Source organism: Ochotona curzoniae, unplaced genomic scaffold, assembly GCF_017591425.1.
Source record: "Ochotona curzoniae isolate NIBS_2020 unplaced genomic scaffold, NIBS_Ocur_1.0 contig_4792, whole genome shotgun sequence".
Lineage (NCBI taxonomy): Eukaryota > Metazoa > Chordata > Mammalia > Lagomorpha > Ochotonidae > Ochotona > Ochotona curzoniae.
Genome location: NW_024466389.1, coordinates 569,053 through 589,549, shown reverse-complemented (window position 1 = coordinate 589,549; position 20,497 = coordinate 569,053). Strand labels below are relative to the sequence as shown.

The window sequence follows — 20,497 nt, the reverse complement described above, 5'->3', positions numbered from 1 at the left end:
CCGAGGGCAGTCTCCCACAAGTCGGCTTGACCAGAGCCTTCGAGGACGTGCCAGGCCCACAGACACCCACAGACGGAGGGCAGATCCGACGTGGGCTCAGGGTGTTGGCTGGGCAAGAGTCTTTGGGCACCAGCCCGTGTGGCTGCAGTGGGTGTGGTCTACTGGGCAGTGGCCAAGCTGGGGGTCAGGCAGCAGGGCATGGCAGGGGAAGTGGCCTGTGCGCAGTGGGGTGCTCCTTTCGCTGCCCGCCTCAGGCCAGGTCTCCCAGGCTGAAGCCACTGCGCCCATGCTCACACCGTGGGTGCTCAACTCCCAGCCCAGCCCAGCCCTTCGCTCCTGCAGCAACAGCAAGGGGCCCAAGTTGCAACCTGCCACAGCTCTCCATCTGTGGCCTCTGAAGAGAACAGACGCCCCAGGCCTCTGTAGGACACTGGCTGGAGGGGGCGGCCCGGCAGCCAGGCCCGCGTCCCGGTGGAGGGGGCGGCCCGGCAGCCAGGTCAGTACCCTGGTGCATCTCTGACTGTCCCCTGCTTCCCCTCACCCCCTGGGAGGGCCTGGGGGAAGGTCCTGCATAGCCGTCTGTCGCTGTCCTTCTGTGAAGCAAGGGACAGGTCACAGGGCAGGCCTGAGACACAGCCCCCTGTCCAGGGTCCATTTCAAGCTGACAGTGTGGGACACAGCCTGGAAAGGCCTCGGGAGGTTTTGGGGAAGGAGGAGTAGGCGCTCCAAGTCCGAACTCAAGCTGTCACTCCGGAGGGCCTGGGGAGGTACCCCCAGCACGGCTCGGGCAGAGAGAGAGACTTGAACCAGGGGACCGGGAGCAGGGTCCCACTGCATGCAGGAGTGGCCGTGAGGAGGCCATGACATCCGGGCCACGTGGCATGCCCTCAGTCCACGGCCCAGGCGGGGGCCCACACTCCTGCTGTACTGCAGTGTTCCCCAGGCAACAACACACACAGCCTGTCTGCCTGGCACTCATGTACCCCATGAACACCGCCATGCCCGGCTCCAGCACTGGCACAGCACAGCCAGCAGGTGTCAGGAGGTGGCCAACTCAGGCCCCTGGCTGGGGCCAGTGTGCCAGTGCTGGCACTGTGGGGGACATGTGGTGCAGGAGGTGACCCAGTGCCTGCCTGCCTCAGGTCCTGCACTATGGCCCCCCACCCAGCCCGCTCACTGCCTGCGTCCCGACAGTGTTCGTCCAGTGGCCTGCAGGATGCCCACCACCTCCTGAGCCCCTAGTGGATTTGGTTGGGCAGCACTAGGCACCCTGGGGTCTTGCCAAGCTGATCTGGGACCCCGGAGAAGTCAGCTTCCCTGCCATCGTCCACAGGGCATGCTGGCGACGCAGGAGGACGAGCTGGTGGTCCCAGGGCCGGCCCTGCAGCGCCGTGTTGTAGTTGGAATGTTGCTCGTCTCTGCAGCGTGTCTGCCCAACTAGAGATTAAGCTCCAAGCAAGCCAAATTTCCAACGCAGGAAATGTGTCTCTGGGCTGGGGGTACAGTGCCCCTCACGATGCTGGCTCTCTGAGGAGGGTCTGTGCCATCTGGGCACCAGAGCACCTTGGGCTGGCCCTCCTGGGGGCACCTCTGCTTTTCCCCACTGCTTCCCTTGCCACTCCCTTCTGTGGAGGGTTTCCAGAAACCACGTGCCCATCTGGGCCTGCATGAGGTGCCCTGGGGAGTGGGGACACCAGGCATCTCCCACCGCCACCGTCCGGCCCGGGTACCAGCAGGACAAGGCGGTGGCGGTAGAAGTTTGAAAGCTGAACTTAATGGGGCTCAACTAGTTAGCTGATCCTCCTCTTCAAGTGCTGGGACCCCACAGAGGCCCTGACTCGTGCCCAGCCAGCTCCTTGCTTGCAGCCTGGCAAAGCCATGAGATGGGTCACGCCCTTGGCCCCTGGACCCGGATGGGAGGCCCGGCTGGGCTGGCTCGGTCCTGGCTGTGAGGTGGCTGATGGAACTTCTGTATGTCTTTCTCAATCCGCAAATGGGGCCCCGGGGGGGGAGGGGAAGGCAGAGGAGGGAGCCCCCTCAGCGCCTGTGGCTCTGCCTGCTGGAGGAAGCTGGAGCAGGATGCGCACAGCGGTCCAGGGAGGGACAAGGACCAGGCGCTGCAAGTGTCAGATCGGCTCTGGTGTCCGGATGCTGGGGTGGGGCCCTTCTGGGTTGTCCCGCATGGAAAGCCAGGGTTGACGACAGCAGCTGCCCACATGGTCCTCTGTCCTGTGTGATCCTGTGGCACATCTCTTTGCCCTGGGGACCTCGCACAGGGCCAGAGAAGGGTCCAGGGTGGGCTCAGTGGAAGAGGTTGGCCCTGCACCCCGCGGACTTGACCATAGAGACAAGGAGGTAGGCAGGGCTGCCCTCTGGGTCCACCAGTGGGACCTTGGTTGGAGCGAAGGGAGAAGGGGTGAGGACCTGAGAGCTGAATCCCAACACCCCCCCACCCCCAAAAGCCCCCGAGGCCTGGTACCTCCAGGAAAGACCTGGAGCTGGGAAGCAGGTTAGGGCCAGTGGGGTCCAGCAGGGCACAGGGCAGAGGTTGGCAGCAGCCTGTGGGTCACCACCTGCAACAGGCATCCCTGGGGATTCCCTCATCTGAGAGCGTCCTGACCGCTGGTCACTTTCTCCAGGGTCCCGTGAAGTCCCTCTGCCTGCAGGCCCAAGTGTTGACTCGCTCATGTGCAACAGCATGGGCCCTGCCGAGGTCTGGCTTAGCACAGGTCAGCAGGGAGCAAAGGACGGCGTGGCCCTGGGAGGGGAAGCCACAGTGTGCAAGGAGCCAGGCCTGGCAGGCAGGTCACACGGAGACGGGGTGGGCACAGAGTACTGCAGGGCTTGCCTTGCCCACCGGCTGCAAGGAGCCAGGCCCTGCCAGGGTACCTGGGCCTGTGCTGCCACCCTGTGGCGGCCTTTGAGGTGGCCTGGTGGCACGCCAGGAAAAACAGCAGGACGCAGGGTTCACCCGGGGCTGGCCAGGCGGCCTCAGCCAGAACACCCCTGCACCAGAGCCGGGCTCTTGGGGGGCTCCCGGGGAGGGCGGAAGTGGCCTGCTGGGCTCGGCAGGGATCCGCCTGAGGTGCAGGTGGGGCGGGTGGACCAATGTCTGTGGTGGACCCAGTGGGCGGCCCGGTTCTTGTGCATGGGGGTTCTGTGGGGGTGCTGGCGCGCTCCCAGGGCAGGGGTTCTGGTGTAGAGGGTTCTGGGGGGCCGGCCTGCTCCCAGGGCAGGGGGTTCTGGTCAGTGGGTTCTGGTGGTCGGCCCGCTCCTGGGGCAGAGGGTTCTGGTGGTTCTGGTGGTCAGCCCCTTTCCAGGGCTGAGGGTTCTGGTGCAGGGGGTTTTGGTGTAGAGGGTTCTGGGGGCCGGCCTGCTCCCAGGGCAGGGGGTTCTGGTGGTTGGCTCGCCCCCCGGGGCAGGGGACTCTGGTGTAGAGTGTTCTGGGGGGCTGGCCTGCTCCCAGGGCAGGGGGTTCTGGTGCAGGGGTTTTTGGGGGGTGGGTCTGCCCCCGGGGCAGGGGGTTCTGGTCAGGGGGTTCTGGTGGTCGGCCCGCTCCCGGGGCAGGGGGTTCTGATGCAAGAGGGTCTGGGGGCCAGCCCGCTCTTGGGGCAGGGGGTTCTGGGGGTCGGCCCCCTCCCAGGGCAGGGGTTTCTGGTGGTCGGCCCCTTTCCAGGGCTGAGGGTTCTGGTGCAGGGGTTTTTGGGGGGTGGGTCTGCCCCCGGGGCAGGGGGTTCTGGTCAGGGGGTTCTGGTGGTCGGCCCGCTCCTGGGGCAGGGGTTCTGATGCAGGAGGGTCTGGGGGGCCAGCCCGCTCTTGGGGCAGGGGGTTCTGGGGGTCCGCCCCTTTCCAGGGCTGAGGGTTCTGGTGCAGGGGGTTTTGGTGTAGGGGGTTCTGCTGGTCGGCCCCCTCCCGGTGCAGGGGCTTCCAGCCGGGGCGGGGCTGAGGCCCCAGCCGGGCGTGGCCCCGTGTTCCGTGCGTCGTTTCCGCCGAGCCCGCTCTTCCGCCCATGGAGGCTGCGAAGAGGCCGCGGTTGAGGCTGAGCCGCCGGAGGCCGCCCTCGGAGGACGGGTGAGTCGGACGTTGGAGCCGCGGCAGGAGGAGGACACGGCGGGGTCCCGGCCGTCCACGTGCCCCCGGGTCACCCCGGGCCCTTTCCGCCTGGCCACCTCGCGCGGCGCCGCCCCTTTGCCCGTCCCGCCCCGCCCCGCGACGCCTCCAGCCACGCCCCGCCCCTGCTGACGTCTCCGCCCCGCCCCGCGACGCCACTAGCCACGCTCCCCATCGTCGCCCGCCCTCTCCCGGCCCCGCCTTCCCATCTGACGTCGCCCGTCGCGCCTCCTGGCCGTCCCGCCCCCTCTGACGGCGTCTCGCCCCGCCCCACCCCCAAGGCCCCGCCCCGTGACGTCGCCCCCTACCTCAGGTCCCCGCCCCTGGCCGCCCCGCCCCGCTGACGTCACCCGCCCCCAGGGCTTCGTCCCGCCCCTGCCGCCCCCGCCCAGCTGACGTCACCCTCTCGCCGCCCCCAGGGCCTCGCCCCGCCCCTGGCCGCCCCGCCCCGCGGACGTCGCCCGCCCCGCCCCCAGGCCCCCCGCCCCGCCCCCTGGCCGCCCCGCGCCCCCGGCGGGCAGCGAGGACTCGCCGTGGACGGAGCTGCTGCGGACGGCGGGCGCCGAGCTGCACGTGGACGGCGAGGTGCCGCCTCTGCCCGCCTTCCCCGGCCAGGTGAGCCCGCCGCCACCCTGGGGGGCGCCCTGGGCCGGACGCGGCGCGACGCCCCCCTCCGTGTGTTGCAGGAGCCGGGCCCGGAGCCCGCGGCGCCCCTCGAGGTCTTCTCCGTCGGACCCCAGACCTTTTCCTGGCCGCCCTTTCCGCAGGCCGCGGGGCGCCCGGGCGCAGGGGAGCGCCTGGGGACCCCCACCCGGTCCCCGCGGCCCGAGAGCCCGAGCACGCCGCCGGGGGCGCCGGCCCTGCGGAACTGCCCCATGTGCCAGCAGGAGTTCGGCCCCGAGTGAGTATCCATGAGTGTCCACCTGTGTCCCCCGAGGGGGTGGCGGGGACCCCCGGCCTGGGACGTGCCCGAGGAGGGAGCTGGAGGTGAGCGTGCAGGTGTGCGTGACCTAGGTGTCCAGCGCGGCCGGGCCTGGTGACCGCCGCGGCTCCACCGGCCAGGAGCTGCACCCAGGGGTGCCACCTGTGTGTCCGCCCCAGCCTGGGAGGGTCCCCCGGGAGCTGCAGCCCTGTGGGCAGCGGGTCTACCTCTGCCTGGCACAGTGACGGGGGGGGGCGGTGGGCGGACAGGGAGCTCTACCAGCTCGTGGTTCACCGCCTGGAGGCCAGCCCCACCAGGACCCTCCTGCGGGCCATGGTGCCCCTGTTGGGGTGCAGCTATGCTGGGGCGCCTCTAGAGAAAATGGCACATTGCAAATCCTGTTCCGGCCTGGGAAAGCAGCCGAGGACGGTCCAGGTCCTTGGGACCCTGCACCCACGTGAGAGACCTGGAAGAGGCTCCTGGTCCTCGGATTGCGTCTCGTGCATCCCTGCTCTTGGTGGCCATTTGGGCAGTAAGCTGGTAGATGGAAGATCTCTCTAACTCTGCCTTTCAGCTGAAGAAACAGTCAGGTCATGCTTTTCTGGAAGCGGGATTGGCCATGGGGTGGGAAGCACAGGACGGGGCTGGGGCTGAACAGGGTGGCATGACCGCCGTCTCTTGCAGGCTGGTGCAGCTGGACATCGACAGCCACCTGGCGCAGTGCCTGGCAGAGAGCACGGAGGACGTGCTTTGGTGACCGCAGGCACCCAGCCCCTTCTGCCTGTGCGTCTGGGTGGGGCGGTGTCCGGCCCGCCCGTGTCCCACCAAGGCGCAGGAGGGGCTCCCCGGAGGGACCCCACAAGGATCCCCCAGTGCCAGTAGCCATCCGGGGCAGTGGCTGGACTGTGCTGGCCTGCTTGCCCGTGGGCAGAGCCAGAGGGGCTCTGGCCTGTCGCAGGGAGGGCTGGCCTTGGGGCTGTGGCGCCTACCGCATGGCTGAGCCTGGCCGGGTTTGCATGCCAAGGGGCCCTGTGGCATCTCCAGGAGGAAGCTCACGTGGGGGAAGGGATGTGAAAAAACATGGTTTGGGGGAGTGACAGGTGGCCTCTGCAGGCTCCCACCCCTCGTGCCTGCTGCAGCTGGGGCCGGCGGGCTGGGCGTGTCCAGTTCCTGGGCCTCAAATGAAGCAGCAGGGGATGGGACTGCATGTGGGACGTGCCTGGCATATGCCCAGGACTGCCCAGTGCCGAGTGGACGCTGGAGGACCTGGCAGGCCGTGGCTCCAGGGCACCTGTGGGGCCTTGTCCCTCCCGTGAGCCCAGGCTCTGCGGATGCGGCCACTCGGGCCGTGGACACAGCTGGACACTCGTGCTCCAGTCCCCTGCCCCTCCCTGTCTTTGGAATAAATAACAGCATTTCTCTGCAAGAGCCTCTGGTGAAGGCGCAGACCCGTGTTTGGGAAGTCTTTAATGGATGTGCAGGAACAGGGTGGGCGTGGGTGGACTGCCCAGTGGCCAACACGCAAGCCCAGAGCTGCGCTGTCCTTCCCCACAAGGCACTTGGCACGTGCCCCACCTTGGAGGGGAGTTGCCACCACTGTCACCCAGGTCAGGCCTAGAGCGTGGCACTGTCCCCCAAGCTGGGCTGCAACCCAGGGCGCCCCGATCAAGGTCGCCTTCGCTGACTTGGGTGGAAATGGGGGTTGCTGGTTGCAAATGAGCCCTGCTGTGGTCGGCGAGCCCAGCCGTCTGGGTCCCAGGGGCTTCCACCTGCCCACGCAGCACCTGGCTGTGTCCTGTGACCACTGGGCAGCCGCAGACCTGAGGAAGTGGAGGGTTCAGGGCTGGCACAGCCCCTGCCCTCCCCAAGGCATGGCTCTGGCCACGCACGGCTGGGGGCCTGCCCACCACACAGCCTGGGGTGGGGCTTGAGCCATGCCCCTCTCAGCCCCAACCCCGAGACACGGCCCTTGGGGCCCTTGGGCAAGGCTGTGGAGGGGGCCCAGCGCGGCGGCTAAGGGGTCGGCCAGGCGGGTCTCAGCGCGCCCACCCCCCTGGCTGGAACCCAGGACTGCAGGCTGCCGCCCTTCTGTGTGGACGCAGTGGCCCGTGTGGGGGGGAATCTGCCCTGACTCCCCCACGACAGTCCTGCGCAGCTGCTACCGCCACAGCACAGGGGAGGTTATTGTGGCCTGGCGGCAGCAGCCCATCCCCAGCTGGCCAGGCGCCACACGTGGGAAAAAGGCGGAGGGCGCGTCCATGTCATCGGCACGTTTTATTCCTCGGGACATGACACACGGGCGGCGGCAGCGCGGCCTTGCGCCGAGTCCTGTCTACACCGCCTGCCGGGGGCCTTGCCGCGCCCCTCGGCCTGATGCCAGCTGCCCTGCCCTGGCGGGCCGATGTTCGTGCCCAGCCTGGCATGCAGTGCTGTGGTTGGGAGGGAGGTCAGGTCATCCCCAGGCGTGTGCACGCGGCTGTCTGAGCTTCACACGGACTCCTCGGCCGAGAGCAGCAGTGGGTTGATGTACTCGAAGCCTTCGAACTCGGACTGGTCGATCCTCTTGATGGTATCCCTGCAAGGAAGGAGGGGACAGATGGCTGCCAAGCCACGCCCCTGCCCACCGCCCCCTGCCCACTGCCGAGGTGACTCACTCGTCGTCGGGGGTCAGCTGCACGGGCTCGCTGGTGAACTGCGTGTCAAAGTTGTCCAGGCCGTAGTCGTCCGTGATCTGCGGCTGGAACGGCGGCAGGGCCTGCTTCTTCTCCAGCTGCCGAGGCAAAGACGGGGTCAGTCCACACGCTGCCCACTCCTGGCACAGAACAGGTCAAACCCAGGCCCTGCTGGGCCCTGCGAGTGGCAGGCATCACTTCCTTAAGATGGAAAATTGGGAGGGGGGCAGGGCTGGTGCGATGGCCCAACTGGCTGATCCTGCACTTTCAGGAGGTGGCATCCCATATGGGCACCGGTTGTGCCCCAGCTGCTCCACTTCCCATCATGCCTGTGGCCTGGCGAAGCAGCAGAGGACGGTCCAAAGCCTTGGGACCTGCACCCGCGTGAAGCTCGCTTTGCATCAGCTCAGCTCCGGCTGTGGCAGCCACTCGGTCAGTGAACTACTGCGTGGGAGATCTGTCTGTATCAATCTGCCTTAGGGCCCACGTGGGGGTGGCGTGGCCTCGGGGCCGGGTGGTGGCTCAGTCACCGCTCCTCAGGCCACAGGGGCTCCCGTACACAGGCACCAGTGTGCTTTTCAGGGTCCCCCAGCCTCAAGAGCAGCCAGAGCTGCCCCTGGTCCATCGTTCCGGCACTCCAAGTATGAGCCCGGAGAAGCAGGGTGAAGGGTTGGGAGCCAGCGCCTGCGGAGGGCGGCACGGCCGATGGCCTGGAGACCAGTGCCCGCTCAGGGCTGAGACCCCAGCAGAAATGGGAGCCCATTTTCACGTCCAGCCCCACGAGGAACTGACCGCGCTAGCTCCACACGGATGAAGTGACCCAGCAATGTCTTTGCTCCATGAAGTGCCGCCCAAGGCCCAGGGTGGGCGGCTGGCCCTGGGCAGCCAGGGTGGCTGCAGGTGTAGACAGTACCCTGGCCTGGTCTTCCTGAGGCTCCGATTCCCCAAAGGGGGCCTGGGGGGGCACCTGCTGCAGGGGCAACAGCCAGGCCGCCCCCTGGAGGGAGGATGGGAACTTGCAGGCGAGCCAACAGGTAGCCGCACCCCAGCGTGGACCAGCAGGCATGGGAGGGCTGACACACCCTGGAGGGGTCGGCCCTCAGGGATCCCAGCAGGGGTGGGGTGATGTTTCCTAGGGCTGGGTGGGGGGCGCTGGTGATGATGGGCTGTGGTGATGGCCGCGCGACCTGTGAGTCGTGGGGGAACCACGTGACTCTTGAAGCCACTGCCAGCAGGGCCGACGTCCCTCGTGGGCACAGACTGCTCCACTTTGTTCCAACTCCCTAACGGAGAGCAGTGGAAGCTGGCCTGAACGCACCGCGTGGGAGACCTGGCAGAAGCTCCTGGCTCCGGCCCGGCCACCATGGCTGTCCGGGGAGTGAACCAGCAGATGGAAGATCTTTCAAAGCCGTTGTTCCTACGAACATTCGCTTCCTCTGGGCCTGTGACGGCTGCACCTCGGCCTCGCCAGCCAGCCGCTGGCTGGACAAACAGGCCTTGCCCCGTCAGGCATTGCACTGCCAGAGGCTGTGGCGCAGTGTGTGGGGGGGCAGCCGGGCGCCGCCCTAGGCCGGCCCCAGGTGGGGTCTGACCCAGTGTGCCCTGTGCCCCGGGACTGGGATGCCAGCTGGGGGGCCTGGGCAGCTCCCTTCCCATCCCACTGCTGCACAGCCTTACCAGGTCCCAGTCCACACTGCGGAAAAAGGCGTGAGACTTGATGTCAGAGAAGCCCGTCTGTGGCCGGCACCCGAGCCTCTCTTTGGGGTCCTGGGGATTAGAGGTCAGAGGACGAGCAGGCCTACTTCCCCACGGGATGGTGAGCCCCGCGTGCCCAGCGCCACCCCTCACGCACTGCCTCTCCCTGCCCCATCTAGTTCTAGTCCAAGCAGCAGCAACATGGACTCGGGTTCGCAAACCCACAGCCCCACACAGCGGCCCAGCTGCCCCCCAGCCCGGCCCACCCGGGAGGCAGAGCCCACCTTATTTAAAAATCCTTTCAGGACGTGGGAGGCCTTGACAGACAGGAAGCGGGGGATCCGGATAGGCTTTTCCAGGATGACTGCAAGGAGGGGGGTGTGAGCTGCTGCCCAGGGAGCCCTCGGCCGTGCCCACACCCCGGCAGGCCTCCTGGGCTGCCCTCGGCCGTGCCCACACCCCGGCAGGCCTCCTGGGCTGCCCTCGGCCGTGCCCACACCCCGGCAGGCCTCCTGGGCTGCCCTCGGCCGTGCCCACACCCCGGCAGGCCTCCTGGGCTGCCAGGTGCCTGCAAGGAGCGCTCCCACAGGCCCGCACCAGCGGCTCAGAGGATCCTGGGTCGAGTGGGACAGGGCAGAAGGAGGGCTCCTGGCCAGCGCACAGCCGCAAGTAGTGCGGAGAGGGCCACACCTTGGAACAGGTAGTCCTCCGTGTTCATGTCAGGGTTGTCCGTGATGATGTCGAAGGGAGAACGGCCGGCCATCATCTCAAACATGAGGACGCCCAGCGCCCACCAGTCCACGCTGAACCCTGCGGCAGAGCAGGCGCTGTCATGGCTGCCAGGGTCACGGCTGCCAGGGTCATTGCTGTTCTGATGTCCCCCACCTGCGCCGTCCCCTGGGCTTTCCTGGGGTCCCAGTTTCTTTGTCCTGCCCAGGGTGTCTCCCCGCTGACAGGACCCTGAAGGATGCCACCATCGTGCTCACTCTGCTTGCTGGAGGGCACAGCAGGGAGCCTGGACCCCTGCCAGGAGAGCAGCTGACACAGGCCAGTATCCGCCCACTTGCTCCTGTTAAGGTGGCACACTTCGCTCATGCACAACACCCCTGCCTGAGCCTGGCTCTGACCTTGGGGCTGAGGGTCCCACCTGCTGTCCACCGCTGGCTCCTCGTGCGCCAGACACTTCTCCCAGATGCCCCAGGACCACCCATTCTGCCCGCCCCTGTGGTACAGGGCATCCAAGACATGAGTCACTGCAACGTGTGCAACACAAGATGGTGTGGACACATGGGGCACACAGAGCATATATGGTACACGGTACACACAACATACTGTGCACTACACAGCACACAGCACACAGTACTCCCAGCACACAGTACTCAGCACACAGTACTCCCAGCACACAGCACTCCCAGCACACAGCACACAGCACTCCCAGCACACAGCACTCCCAGCACACAGCACTCCCAGCACACAGCACTCCCAGCACACAGCACTCCCAGTACACCCAGCACACAGCACTCCCAGCACACAGCACTCCCAGCACACAGCACTCCCAGCACACAGCACACAGTACTCCCAGCACACAGTACTCCCAGTACACCCAGCACACAGCACTCCCAGCACACAGCACTCCCAGCACACAGCACTCCCAGTACACCCAGCACACAGCACTCCCAGCACACAGCACTCCCAGTACACCCAGCACACAGCACTCCCAGCACACAGTACTCCTAGCACACAGCACACAGTACTCCCAGCACACAGCACTCAGCACACAGCACACAGCACTCCCAGCACACAGCACTCCCAGCGCACAGCACTCCCAGCACACAGTACTCCTAGCACTCCCAGCACACAGTACTCCCAGCACACAGCACTCCCAGCACACAGCACTCCCAGCACACAGCACTCCCAGCACACAGCACTCCCTGCACACAGCACTCCCAGCACTCAGCACTCCCAGCACACAGCACTCCCAGCACTCAGCACTCCCAGCACACAGCACTCCCAGCACACAGCACTCCCAGCACACAGCACTCCCTGCACACAGCACTCCCAGCACACAGCACTCCCAGCACACAGCACACAGCACTCCCAGCACACAGCACACAGCACTCAGCACACAGCACACAGCAATCCCAGCACACAGCACAAAGCACTCCCAGCACACAGGACTCCCAGCACACAGCACTCCCAGCACACAGCACTCCCAGCGCACAGCACTCCCAGCACACAGCACACAGCACTCCCAGCACACAGCACACAGCACTCAGCACACAGCACTCCTAGCACACAGCACACAGTACTCCCAGCACACAGCACTCCCAGCACACAGTACTCAGCACTCCCAGCACACAGCACACAGCACTCCCAGCACACAGTACTCCCAGCACACAGCACTCCCAGCACGTAGCACTCCCAGCGCACAGCACTCCCAGCACACAGCGCACACACTTGTCACACAAGCATACCTACTGCAGGTTTCTGTGCACACGCACAGCTATGCTGTGCTCCTTCGTAAGTTGAGGAGCAGACGTGTTCCTGTCTCGGGTGCAGGGCTAGGTCACCTCACCCTCGGCACCTCCCCACCTCGGGTCTGTCCCGGGCCCTGGTGCTCCCTGTGAGAGGATCATTGCTGACCCCTCCTGGGGAGAGTTGGGCGGGGTCTGCATGGGGAGGACATACCCCGTTCTGACTGCCTGGCTTTCCAAGCTCTCCCTCCTCAGCCCATGTCCGCGTGCTCACCGTACTCCTCTCCCCGCAGGATTTCCGGGGCGATGTAATTCGGGGTCCCACAGAAAGTGCTGGTTGTGTCGCCGGGGCCCAGGCCTTCCTGTGGGGGCAGTCAGCGGGGGGTGCGTCCTGTGAGCCGCTTGGGCTGGCCAGGGCGCTCGGGGTGGGCCGGGACGGCGCCCACCTTGCACATGCCATAGTCGGTGAGCTTTATGTGGCCGTCGGCGTCCAGCAGCACGTTGTCCAGCTTTAGGTCCCGGTAGATGATGCCCCTCTCGTGCAGGAAGTTGAGGGCGATGCAGATCTCTGCCGCGTAGAACCTGGAGGGGTCAGCCTGTCACGGCCTGGCTAGGCCCCTGGCCACCCCAGCTGCAGCAACCCACGTACACCATGAGGGAGAAAAGTCGGCACCAGGACCTGCAATCAGCCCAGGTTCAGCCCCACTGGGGCACACAGGACTGATGGGCAGGCCCCACACAGACACACAGCTGCGGACCCACACGCATCCTTCCAACAGCCAAAAGGCGGCATGGCCTTGGCGTGCAGAGGATGAACAGGCAGGGCCACGGACAGCAGGTGCTGACAAAGGCCCTGCGTGGGCGGCCGCAGGGCACCCGAAGCCACAGGGGCCCTGAGTGGCAGGCTGCAGGGCTGGGGCCTGACGTCATAAGGGCCCTGCCTGGCAGGCAGCAGTGCTGGGGGGCCCTGCGTGGGTGGCCACAGGGCACCTGAAGCCACAGGAGCCCCGCGTGGCGTGATGCAGGGTTGGGCCTGACGTCAACAGGGGCCCCGTGTGACGCTGTGCAGAGCGGCCCCCAGTCCTGTGTGGCAGAGGGACGGGCCCCGGGAACATGTGCTGAGCCGCACTGAGCCAGACCTGCCACACCTGGACTTGTCCCCTGGTATGGCAGCCGGGCAAGGTAGCCTCTGCAGCTGGCCCCCCTCCCCGGCCTCTCCCGGCCCTCTGCCCCGGCCCCCTGGGCCTCTCCCGGCCCTCTGCCCCGGGCCCCTGGGTCTCTCCCGGCCCTCTGCGGCCGCACTCACCCGCAGACACTCACCTGGCATGCTCCTCTGGCAGCTTCCGCTGCCTCTGCATGTGGAACATGAGGTCCCCTCCATTGACGTACTCTATGACCAGGAAGAGCCTGGCGGGGGACAGAGGGGCAGGGCTGAGAGGGTGTGGGACCCCCAGGACAGAAGCAGCCAGGCTGTGGGGCATGTGTGTCCCGACAGGGGGCTGCTGGTGCCAGGGTGCTGACCACTGGCCGGCAGCTGCAGTGTGCCCAGCGCCAGCCAGTGACAATGGCCACAGCAGGACGCTTGAGATACAAGCATGGAGTGGCTCTTGCGGCCACACACTGCCCTGGGACTTGCACCTGCACGCTGAGTGTTGGCGGCCCACGCCATTGGGAGCAAATGGAAACCTGAGTCAGGGCCTTTGGGGCGGAGGCCTGGGCTCGGGCTCTGCTCTCACTGACCCCAGCAGTCTTGGCTGTGCCTCCGGGGCCGGCCCCAGCTGCAGGGTCCTGCTCCTGTAGGCCGTGGGGAGTGGACCAGTGGGTAGACCTGTTGGTCTCTGTTTTCCAAATAAGCAGAATAAACCACCTACTGAAAAAGGTGGGAAGACAGAGAAAGGAGGGCGGAGAGAGCATGAGAGCTCAACCTTCCGCCTGCCGGTTGGCTGCAGCGGCGTCTGGCTGAGCTCCTGTCCTTGTGCTCTGGGCGGGCGACAGGAGCCCAGGCACTTGGGTCAGCACCGTCTGCTCTCCTAGCACTGTCCCCAGGGCCCTCGTACGCAATGCTAGAGCCACGAGCGGCAGCTTAACCTGCTGAGCCAGCTGGTCTCAAAAATAAACACGACTCCGAAAAAGAAATACATCTGGAAGCCAGCAGCCTCCCCACCGGGGAAGCCGCCGGGGGAAGGTGGCTGTGGCACAAGCCCCCGCGCTCAGCCCCGAGGACACCCCAGAGCCCCGTGCTGAGCTGCAGGTGCACTGCATCTCACCGGGCCTGGTGGCTTTGCCAAAGATCCCCAGCCCACACGGGCCTCACCACACAATATGGGGAGCAGGACCAAGCCACACTTGACATGTCAGAAAGGAACCCGGAGGTAGGCCCCTTCCGGATCGGAGGGTCTGGGGTTGGCCACACCAGACAGCAGTGCCCCCGTTTGGCATGCAGTCAGCCTGCCACGTGCACAGAATAGGCTGCTGGCCCTACCCTGGCTCAGGAAGAACCATGGGGCAGAGAGGGCATGCTGAAGCTGGATGAGAGGATGGAAAGACGCAGGCCATCACAGCCGGGCCACAGCCCACAGTCACAAAGACACACACACATTCTCCACCGCCAGTTCTCTCCAAATGGCCACAATGCTAGAACCAGAAGCTCCATCGGGGTCTCCCGCGTGGGCGCAGGCCCCATGTCTGTGGGCCAGCCACGACTGCTTGCCCAGCCACAAGCTTGTGTCCTGGCTGCTCCCCTCCCTGTGCACACCTCCTGTGCCCCACGGGGCTCCCACTGCCCAGGGCCCCGAGCATCCTGATGGCTCTCCGCGTGTTGCCAGGAAGAAATCGCCCCATCAATGCAGAAACAATCCCAAACCTTCTCAATATCAGGGGTCTCCTCCCCGGCCCGACTGGACACAGCCCTGCCATCCCACAGGATATGTCCTGGGTGACAGCAAACCATGCCTGGAAGGGTTCCCCATGCAGCCCCACCCTGAGCCCCTTGCTCAGACACTGCGCCCTTGACTATCCAGCTTGGGGGTGTCGCTGCTTGGGGGGTTACAGGCGATTTCTAACGTATGAGTGAGCACTGGTGCATGGGAAAGGCGTGGCGCTGGGTGGCACCGGAGAGGACTCAGTCCTGTGGGCCTGCGGGCCCGGGTGGCACCTGCCCATCCCCAGAGTGCCAGCTCAGTGAGAAGCTGATGCCCCAACAGAAGCTTCTGTCTAAAGCTGCTGCCAGCTCCGTGGGCAGCCAGAGAACCGGACGGGGCTGTCCAGTCCTCCCGCAGCTGCCCAGAACCCCTTGCCAGGATCTCCTGGCAGGTCATCCAGTCTCACAGCTTAGGAGTGCATGTGTGCCCAGCAGTGGCTAAGGGTACTGTGCCCAACAGCACCTTCTGGGCTCGCACAGGGTCCTGGCCATTCGGTCAGGTCCTCACCGACTTGTCGTCTGGAAGCAGGAATGCAAGCCGACCAGGAAGGGGTTGCTGGACGCCTGCTCAAACACGTGCTTCTCCGTCTGCACCCAGTCGATGTCCTGAAACAGAGGCCAGCTGGTCGGCTCTGGGCCCCGACGCTGGCTCCCAGCTCTGGGCCCCGACGCTGGCTCCCAGCTCTGGGCCATCGACGCTGGCAGTTGGAAGAAAAGCCATGAACGGGGAAGCTCTCTTTGTCTCAAAATAAAACTAAATTTAAAAATTACATTAAAAATAGCACCATCAAATGCACCTATTCTAATTTTGCTCCATAAACTGTGAGGGTAAGTCTTGGTCCTGGCTTAGCATCTGTGCCCTGGAGTGGGTGGGCAGACATGGCATGGGTGCCTGTACCCTTCGGGGGTGGGCAGACACGGCGTGCCTGTACCCTCCAGGGATGGGCAGACCCTGTACGTGGTGTGCGTGCACCCTCCGGGGGCGGGCAGACCCTGTGCGTGCTGTGTGTGCACCCTCCAGGGGCGGGCAGACCCTGTGCGTGCGCCTTCCGGGGGCAGGCAGACCCTGTGCGTGTGCCCTCCAGGGGCGGGCAGACCCTGTGCGTGCTGTGCGTGCACCCTCCGGGGCGGGCAGACCCTGTGCGTGCTGTGTGTGCACCCTCCGGGGGCGGGCAGACCCTGTGCGTGCTGTGCGAGCGCCCTCCGGGGGCGGGCAGACCCTGTGCGTGCTGTGCGTGCGCCCTCCGGGGGCGGGCAGACCCTGTGCGTGCTGTGCGTGCACCCTCCGGGGGCGGGCAGACCCTGTACGTGCGCCCTCCGGGGGCGGGCAGACCCTGTACGTGCGCCCTCCGGGGGCGGGCAGACCCTGTGTGTGCACCCTCCGGGGGCGGGCAGACCCTGTGTGTGCACCCTCCGGGGGCGGGCAGACCCTGTGCGTGCTGTGCGTGCACGTGTGCCACGGGAGCCACCTCACCTCATCATCGTGGACCAGCTCCTTCTTCACCACCTTCATGGCATAGACCTGGCCATTCTTCTTGAGCCGCACCAGGAGGACCTTGGCGTAGCTTCCACGCCCGATGACCCTGATGAGGTCGAAGTCCTGCAGCCCGAGCCCCTGTGAGATCTTGATCCCGTCCACCCCGTCGATAACTGGCTTCAGGTCCTGGGGGAGGAGGGGGCTGTGAAGGCAGGCCTCATACAGGCTGGCCGCTCCCTGAGGCCCCGAGTCTCAGCCCAGCCCGCGGAACGCCTTGGCCACGGCCTGCATGAGGCATGAAGCCAGCCATGAGTGCCACGGGCTGCTGCTTGCAGCGAGCACCCAGGTGCTGCACTGGCAGCCTGCAGGAGCCCCGCCCCCTCCAGGAATGAAGCATGCACGGTGAGCAGCTGCCGAAGCCCGCCAGGCCGCGTTAGGTCCCCTCCAGCTTGAGGAGGGGTCCCTGGCATTCTGCGAACAGCGGGGTTTCCCTGTGAGCTGGCTGTGGAAGAGCAGCCCATCGGGACATCCTGGTCCCAGTGCACGGAGGGACGCAGAAGGGCAGCCAGGCCAGGAGGGCCAGAGGATGGGCAGCGGGCAGTCTGACAGAAACTGGAGCTGGGAGCCCACCCTGGCCGCCCTCATTTCTGGGTGCAGAGGCGAGCACTGGGCACCCCAGCCCCCGCCCCATCAAGGGGCTATCAGAGCACTCACCTCAGAGTCCTCTTTCATGCTGTCACGCTTCCGGGTTGAAGAAATATAAGTAACTAGAGGAGAGAGAGGAAGAAAGGGGGTTACGGGCATCCCTGGGACAGGGCCCCGATGCCCTGGGCCTGGCCAGCGGGGTGCCACCATGCATGGCAGTACGGTCCGGGACACGCTGCGCACAGGCAAGGACTGCGTGTCAGCCCCGGCGTCCAGTCTGCCCGTGGCTCATTAGGTCCAACTGCAGGGTCACAGGTCAGGGGGCTTGAGTGCAAGGACGGGTGATGACAGGAGTGGAAGGATGGAAGAGGAGTGTGGGTTGGCAGATGGGCGGGCAGCTGCTGGCTGAGAGGCATGGGGTCTCAGCCGCAGACGCCTGCGGGCTCAGAGCTGGGGCACGCACCCAGACCCACAGGGTGCTGGCTCAGTGGGCGTCAGCGCCAAGCAGGAGCGAAGATCTCTAAACATGCCTTACAAATAGAAAGCCACTTCTCCCCAGGAAAAACCACACGAAAACCAGAAGATCAAGCCATGCCATGCACAGGGCAGCTAGCCTCAGGCCTCTACGGGGAGCTGAGCGCCCAGCCATGCACATAGTAGTCAGCCTCAGACCTCTATGGGCAGCTGAGCGCCCAGCCATGCCATGCACACGGCAGTCAGCCTCAGGCCTCTATGGGGAGCTGAGCTGTGTGGCACCCAGAGCGGGGTTCCAGCTGACAGGAGATGCTGCATGGAGCTTTCTAGAACACCTGAAGTCAGCTTGAGAGCACCATGGCCACTGTAGGGCCACCCTGCCCATCTCTGCTGGGTCTGGATGGCTCTGGGGGTGTTGTCCCCGAGGTGGTCACAGATGCTGGCCATGGGGGGTGGGGGGTGCTGGCCGGGGTAGGGGGTGATGGCCGGGGTGCAGGGTGCTGGCCAGGCTGTGGGGTGCTGGCCGGGGTGGGGGTGCTGGCCGAGGTGGGGGGTGATGGCCGGGGTGGGGGGGTGCTGGCCGGGGTGGGGGTGCTGGCCGAGGTGCGGGGTGCTGACCAGGGTGGGGGGTGCTGGCCAGGGTGGAGGGTGATGACCAGGGTGGGGGTGATGGCCGGGGTGGGAGGTGATGGCCAGGGTGGAGGGTGATGACCAGGGTGGGGGTGCTGGCCGGGGTGGGGGGTGATGACCAGGGTGGGGGTGCTGGCCAGGGTGGGAGGTGATGGCCGGGGTGCGGGGTGCTGGCCGGGGTGGGGGGGTGCTGGCCGGGGTGGGGGTGCTGGCCGAGGTGGGGGGGTGATGGCCGGGGTGGGGGGTGCTGACCGGGGTGGGACGTAGCACCTACTTCCGTCAGGCTCCTCGGAGGGCAGGTCCGTGTTGTCACTCTTGTCATCTCCTGGAGGCTCTTGGGAAGGCATGACAGGATCCTGCCGGCGAGACCCCAAGGTGATCCCTGGCCTGACCCCCAGCTCCCAGGGAACCTGACGGCCACCCGCACGAGGGACCTTGGAATGCTGATGGAAGGCCGAGTCACAGTGAGAAAGCCGTGTGCAGTTTTCCTGTGATGCGTACTTCTCATGAGTCCTATGTGTGGATTTAAACATTTCTTGCACCAAAATAAACCTACCCTTAAGAGTTTTTCTTTGAGAGGAAGCGAGCATGGGGAGCTCCATGGTGCCGCCCACGACAGTGAGGACTCCCACGTACTGCCTTGCGGGGTCCGCACGAGCAGGGAGCTGGGGCCATGCCTGCCCCCTACACCTGCTCCCGAGCGGCCACCAGGGCCGATGGCCTCGGAGGCAGCTCTGTGAGGCGGACACTTAAATTTGGAGCATCGGCCTCCCTCCGGAGCCTCTCCCATGGTCTCAGGCAGAAGTGGAACTACATGGTCAAGGGGTGCTTGTGCTCTTGTGGTCTGCACGGGGCCCCCCATGTCCCTGAGCCCCGAGAACACAGGGGGGTGGCAAGAGGTGGAGCCAATCGCTTCCTGCCCTGCACGTGCGGGGACGCGGGACGCTGGCAGGGCTGGGGGACAGGTGCTCACTGCGAGGTCCCCTGACACACACTGGCCTTAAGTCACCAATGGACTCCAGATTGCAACTCACAGGAAAGACATGCACAGGTGACCAGGGGCGCCCCCTGGTGTCGCAGAGGGCTCTGGCGCCTCCATGGGCATGGGTGACCACCGCCACCTGCCTGCATCGCGGCGGGGACAGTACAGAGGGGCAGGGCCTAGGCCAACTCACCATGCGCCTCCTGCAGGTCAGCGGGACGAGGCCGTGGCAACGCTTATGGACCAGCAGCTTGCAGGCGATGCATCTGTAGCCCTGCCTCGCGAGGCCCCATACCCTCTCGCTGCACTGGCCGCAGTATGCTTTCTGCGGGCGAGAACGGCAGCCGTCAGGGGGCTGGAAGGATGTCCCACGCCAGGCAGGAGACGCCTCAGGCTACGCACTCAGCCCCCCCCCGCCCCAGACCCTCTGAGACGCCTGCTGGAGCAGCCTTGGGGCAGCCCCACACCCCGCTCTGCGCAGGATCTGTAAGGACTCTGGGGGGTCCCAGCCAGCTTAGACCACTGTCTTCTAAACAACCTCAAGTTAGTTCTACGACGTCTACAAGTCTGATTTTCACAAACGGCAGGGGACCAAGGCCTCCCAGTGGGGCACACGTCACTCAGCTGTGTCCACAGCTGCACCATGGTTCGGGGTGCCTGTGCCCCCACTCCACTTTCGGCTCTGTCCTTCATCTCTCTAAGTTCTGCTTCTCAGTGAGTCTGAGGCCACTCATGAATGAGGGAGCAGGTACCAGCGGCCAGCCTGAGGTGAACTGACAGGACTCCAGGCACACGTCTGCACACGGGCACAGGGACGGGTCCCCCAAGGGCATCGTGGTCAGGGTGGCGTGACTGGTGCCCAGGACAGAGCTGAGGCTCAGGTATGTCCAAGGGAACACTGACACACACGCCGTGGCCACGGCCCTGCTGGAGCTACGTCTGGGTGGTCGGCAGCCGGGGCAGCGCGCAGTGGGTGGTCGGCAGCCGGGGCAGCGCGCAGTGGGTGGTTGGCACCTGGGGCAGGGCGCGCTGGGTGAGGCGCAGTGCAAGCTTGTCTGCCTGCTCTTCTCAGAGGCTCACGTGGCAGAGCAGATGAACAGGGCTATGCTGCAGGCAGCCAAGTCCCTCTTCTAGCTTCTGGATGGTTCTACACTCGCACCCACTGGCCTGGGCCATGTTTCCCACCCTCTGTGATTTGAAGTCATGAGCTCAGATGTTCAGTGTATGCTGTGGGAGCTGACACCAGTGGATTCCTGGCTGGATGAGGCCGTGGTAGCTGGCACCAGTGGGTACGGGGCTGGTTGGGGCTGGCTGGAGCTGGCACCAGTGAGTATGGGGCTGGTTGGGGCCATGGGAGCTGACACCAGTGAGTATGGTGCTGGTTGGGGCCGTGGGAGCTGACACCAGTGGATTCCTGGCTGGATGAGGTCGTGGGAGTTGACACCAGTGGATTCCTGGCTGGATGAGGCCGTGGTAGCTGGCACCAGTGGGTACGG

At 65.8% G+C, this 20,497-nt stretch overlaps 2 protein-coding genes across 2 annotated transcripts in view; one reads left to right on the top strand and one right to left on the bottom strand.

Moving 5' to 3' along the window:
- The first annotated feature begins 4,009 nt into the window (after positions 1 to 4,009).
- Positions 4,010 to 5,885, top strand: FAAP20 (FA core complex associated protein 20). Its single transcript, XM_040987584.1, has 4 exons — positions 4,010 to 4,071; positions 4,587 to 4,725; positions 4,797 to 5,011; positions 5,717 to 5,885. Exons 1-4 carry the CDS (start codon positions 4,010 to 4,012, stop codon positions 5,787 to 5,789), a joined length of 489 nt encoding a protein of 162 aa, XP_040843518.1. The 3' UTR covers positions 5,790 to 5,885.
- A 1,451-nt stretch (positions 5,886 to 7,336) lies between these two features.
- Positions 7,337 to 20,497, bottom strand: part of PRKCZ (protein kinase C zeta) — a 47,668-nt gene continuing 34,507 nt past the window's right edge. The window contains exons 6-18 of the mRNA XM_040987784.1: positions 19,195 to 19,326; positions 18,294 to 18,375; positions 16,985 to 17,037; positions 16,268 to 16,456; positions 15,302 to 15,399; positions 13,194 to 13,280; positions 12,320 to 12,455; positions 12,148 to 12,235; positions 10,090 to 10,209; positions 9,684 to 9,763; positions 9,382 to 9,471; positions 7,687 to 7,802; positions 7,337 to 7,607 (exon numbers count right to left, since the gene is read on the bottom strand). Coding sequence (XP_040843718.1) covers positions 7,520 to 7,607; positions 7,687 to 7,802; positions 9,382 to 9,471; positions 9,684 to 9,763; positions 10,090 to 10,209; positions 12,148 to 12,235; positions 12,320 to 12,455; positions 13,194 to 13,280; positions 15,302 to 15,399; positions 16,268 to 16,456; positions 16,985 to 17,037; positions 18,294 to 18,375; positions 19,195 to 19,326 — 1,359 coding nt within the window. The 3' untranslated portion in view covers positions 7,337 to 7,519. The remainder of the gene's footprint in view (positions 7,608 to 7,686; positions 7,803 to 9,381; positions 9,472 to 9,683; positions 9,764 to 10,089; positions 10,210 to 12,147; positions 12,236 to 12,319; positions 12,456 to 13,193; positions 13,281 to 15,301; positions 15,400 to 16,267; positions 16,457 to 16,984; positions 17,038 to 18,293; positions 18,376 to 19,194; positions 19,327 to 20,497) is intronic.

Coding starts and splice junctions, on each gene's coding strand:
- FAAP20 (XM_040987584.1), top strand. CDS start 4,010: ATGGAGGCTGCGAAGAGGCCGCGGTTGAGGCTGAGCCGCCGGAGGCCG. Junction 4,072..4,586: donor AGGCCGCCCTCGGAGGACGG/GTGAGTCGGACG, acceptor CCCCGCCCCCAG/GCCCCCCGCCCCGCCCCCTG. Junction 4,726..4,796: donor TGCCCGCCTTCCCCGGCCAG/GTGAGCCCGCCG, acceptor CGTGTGTTGCAG/GAGCCGGGCCCGGAGCCCGC.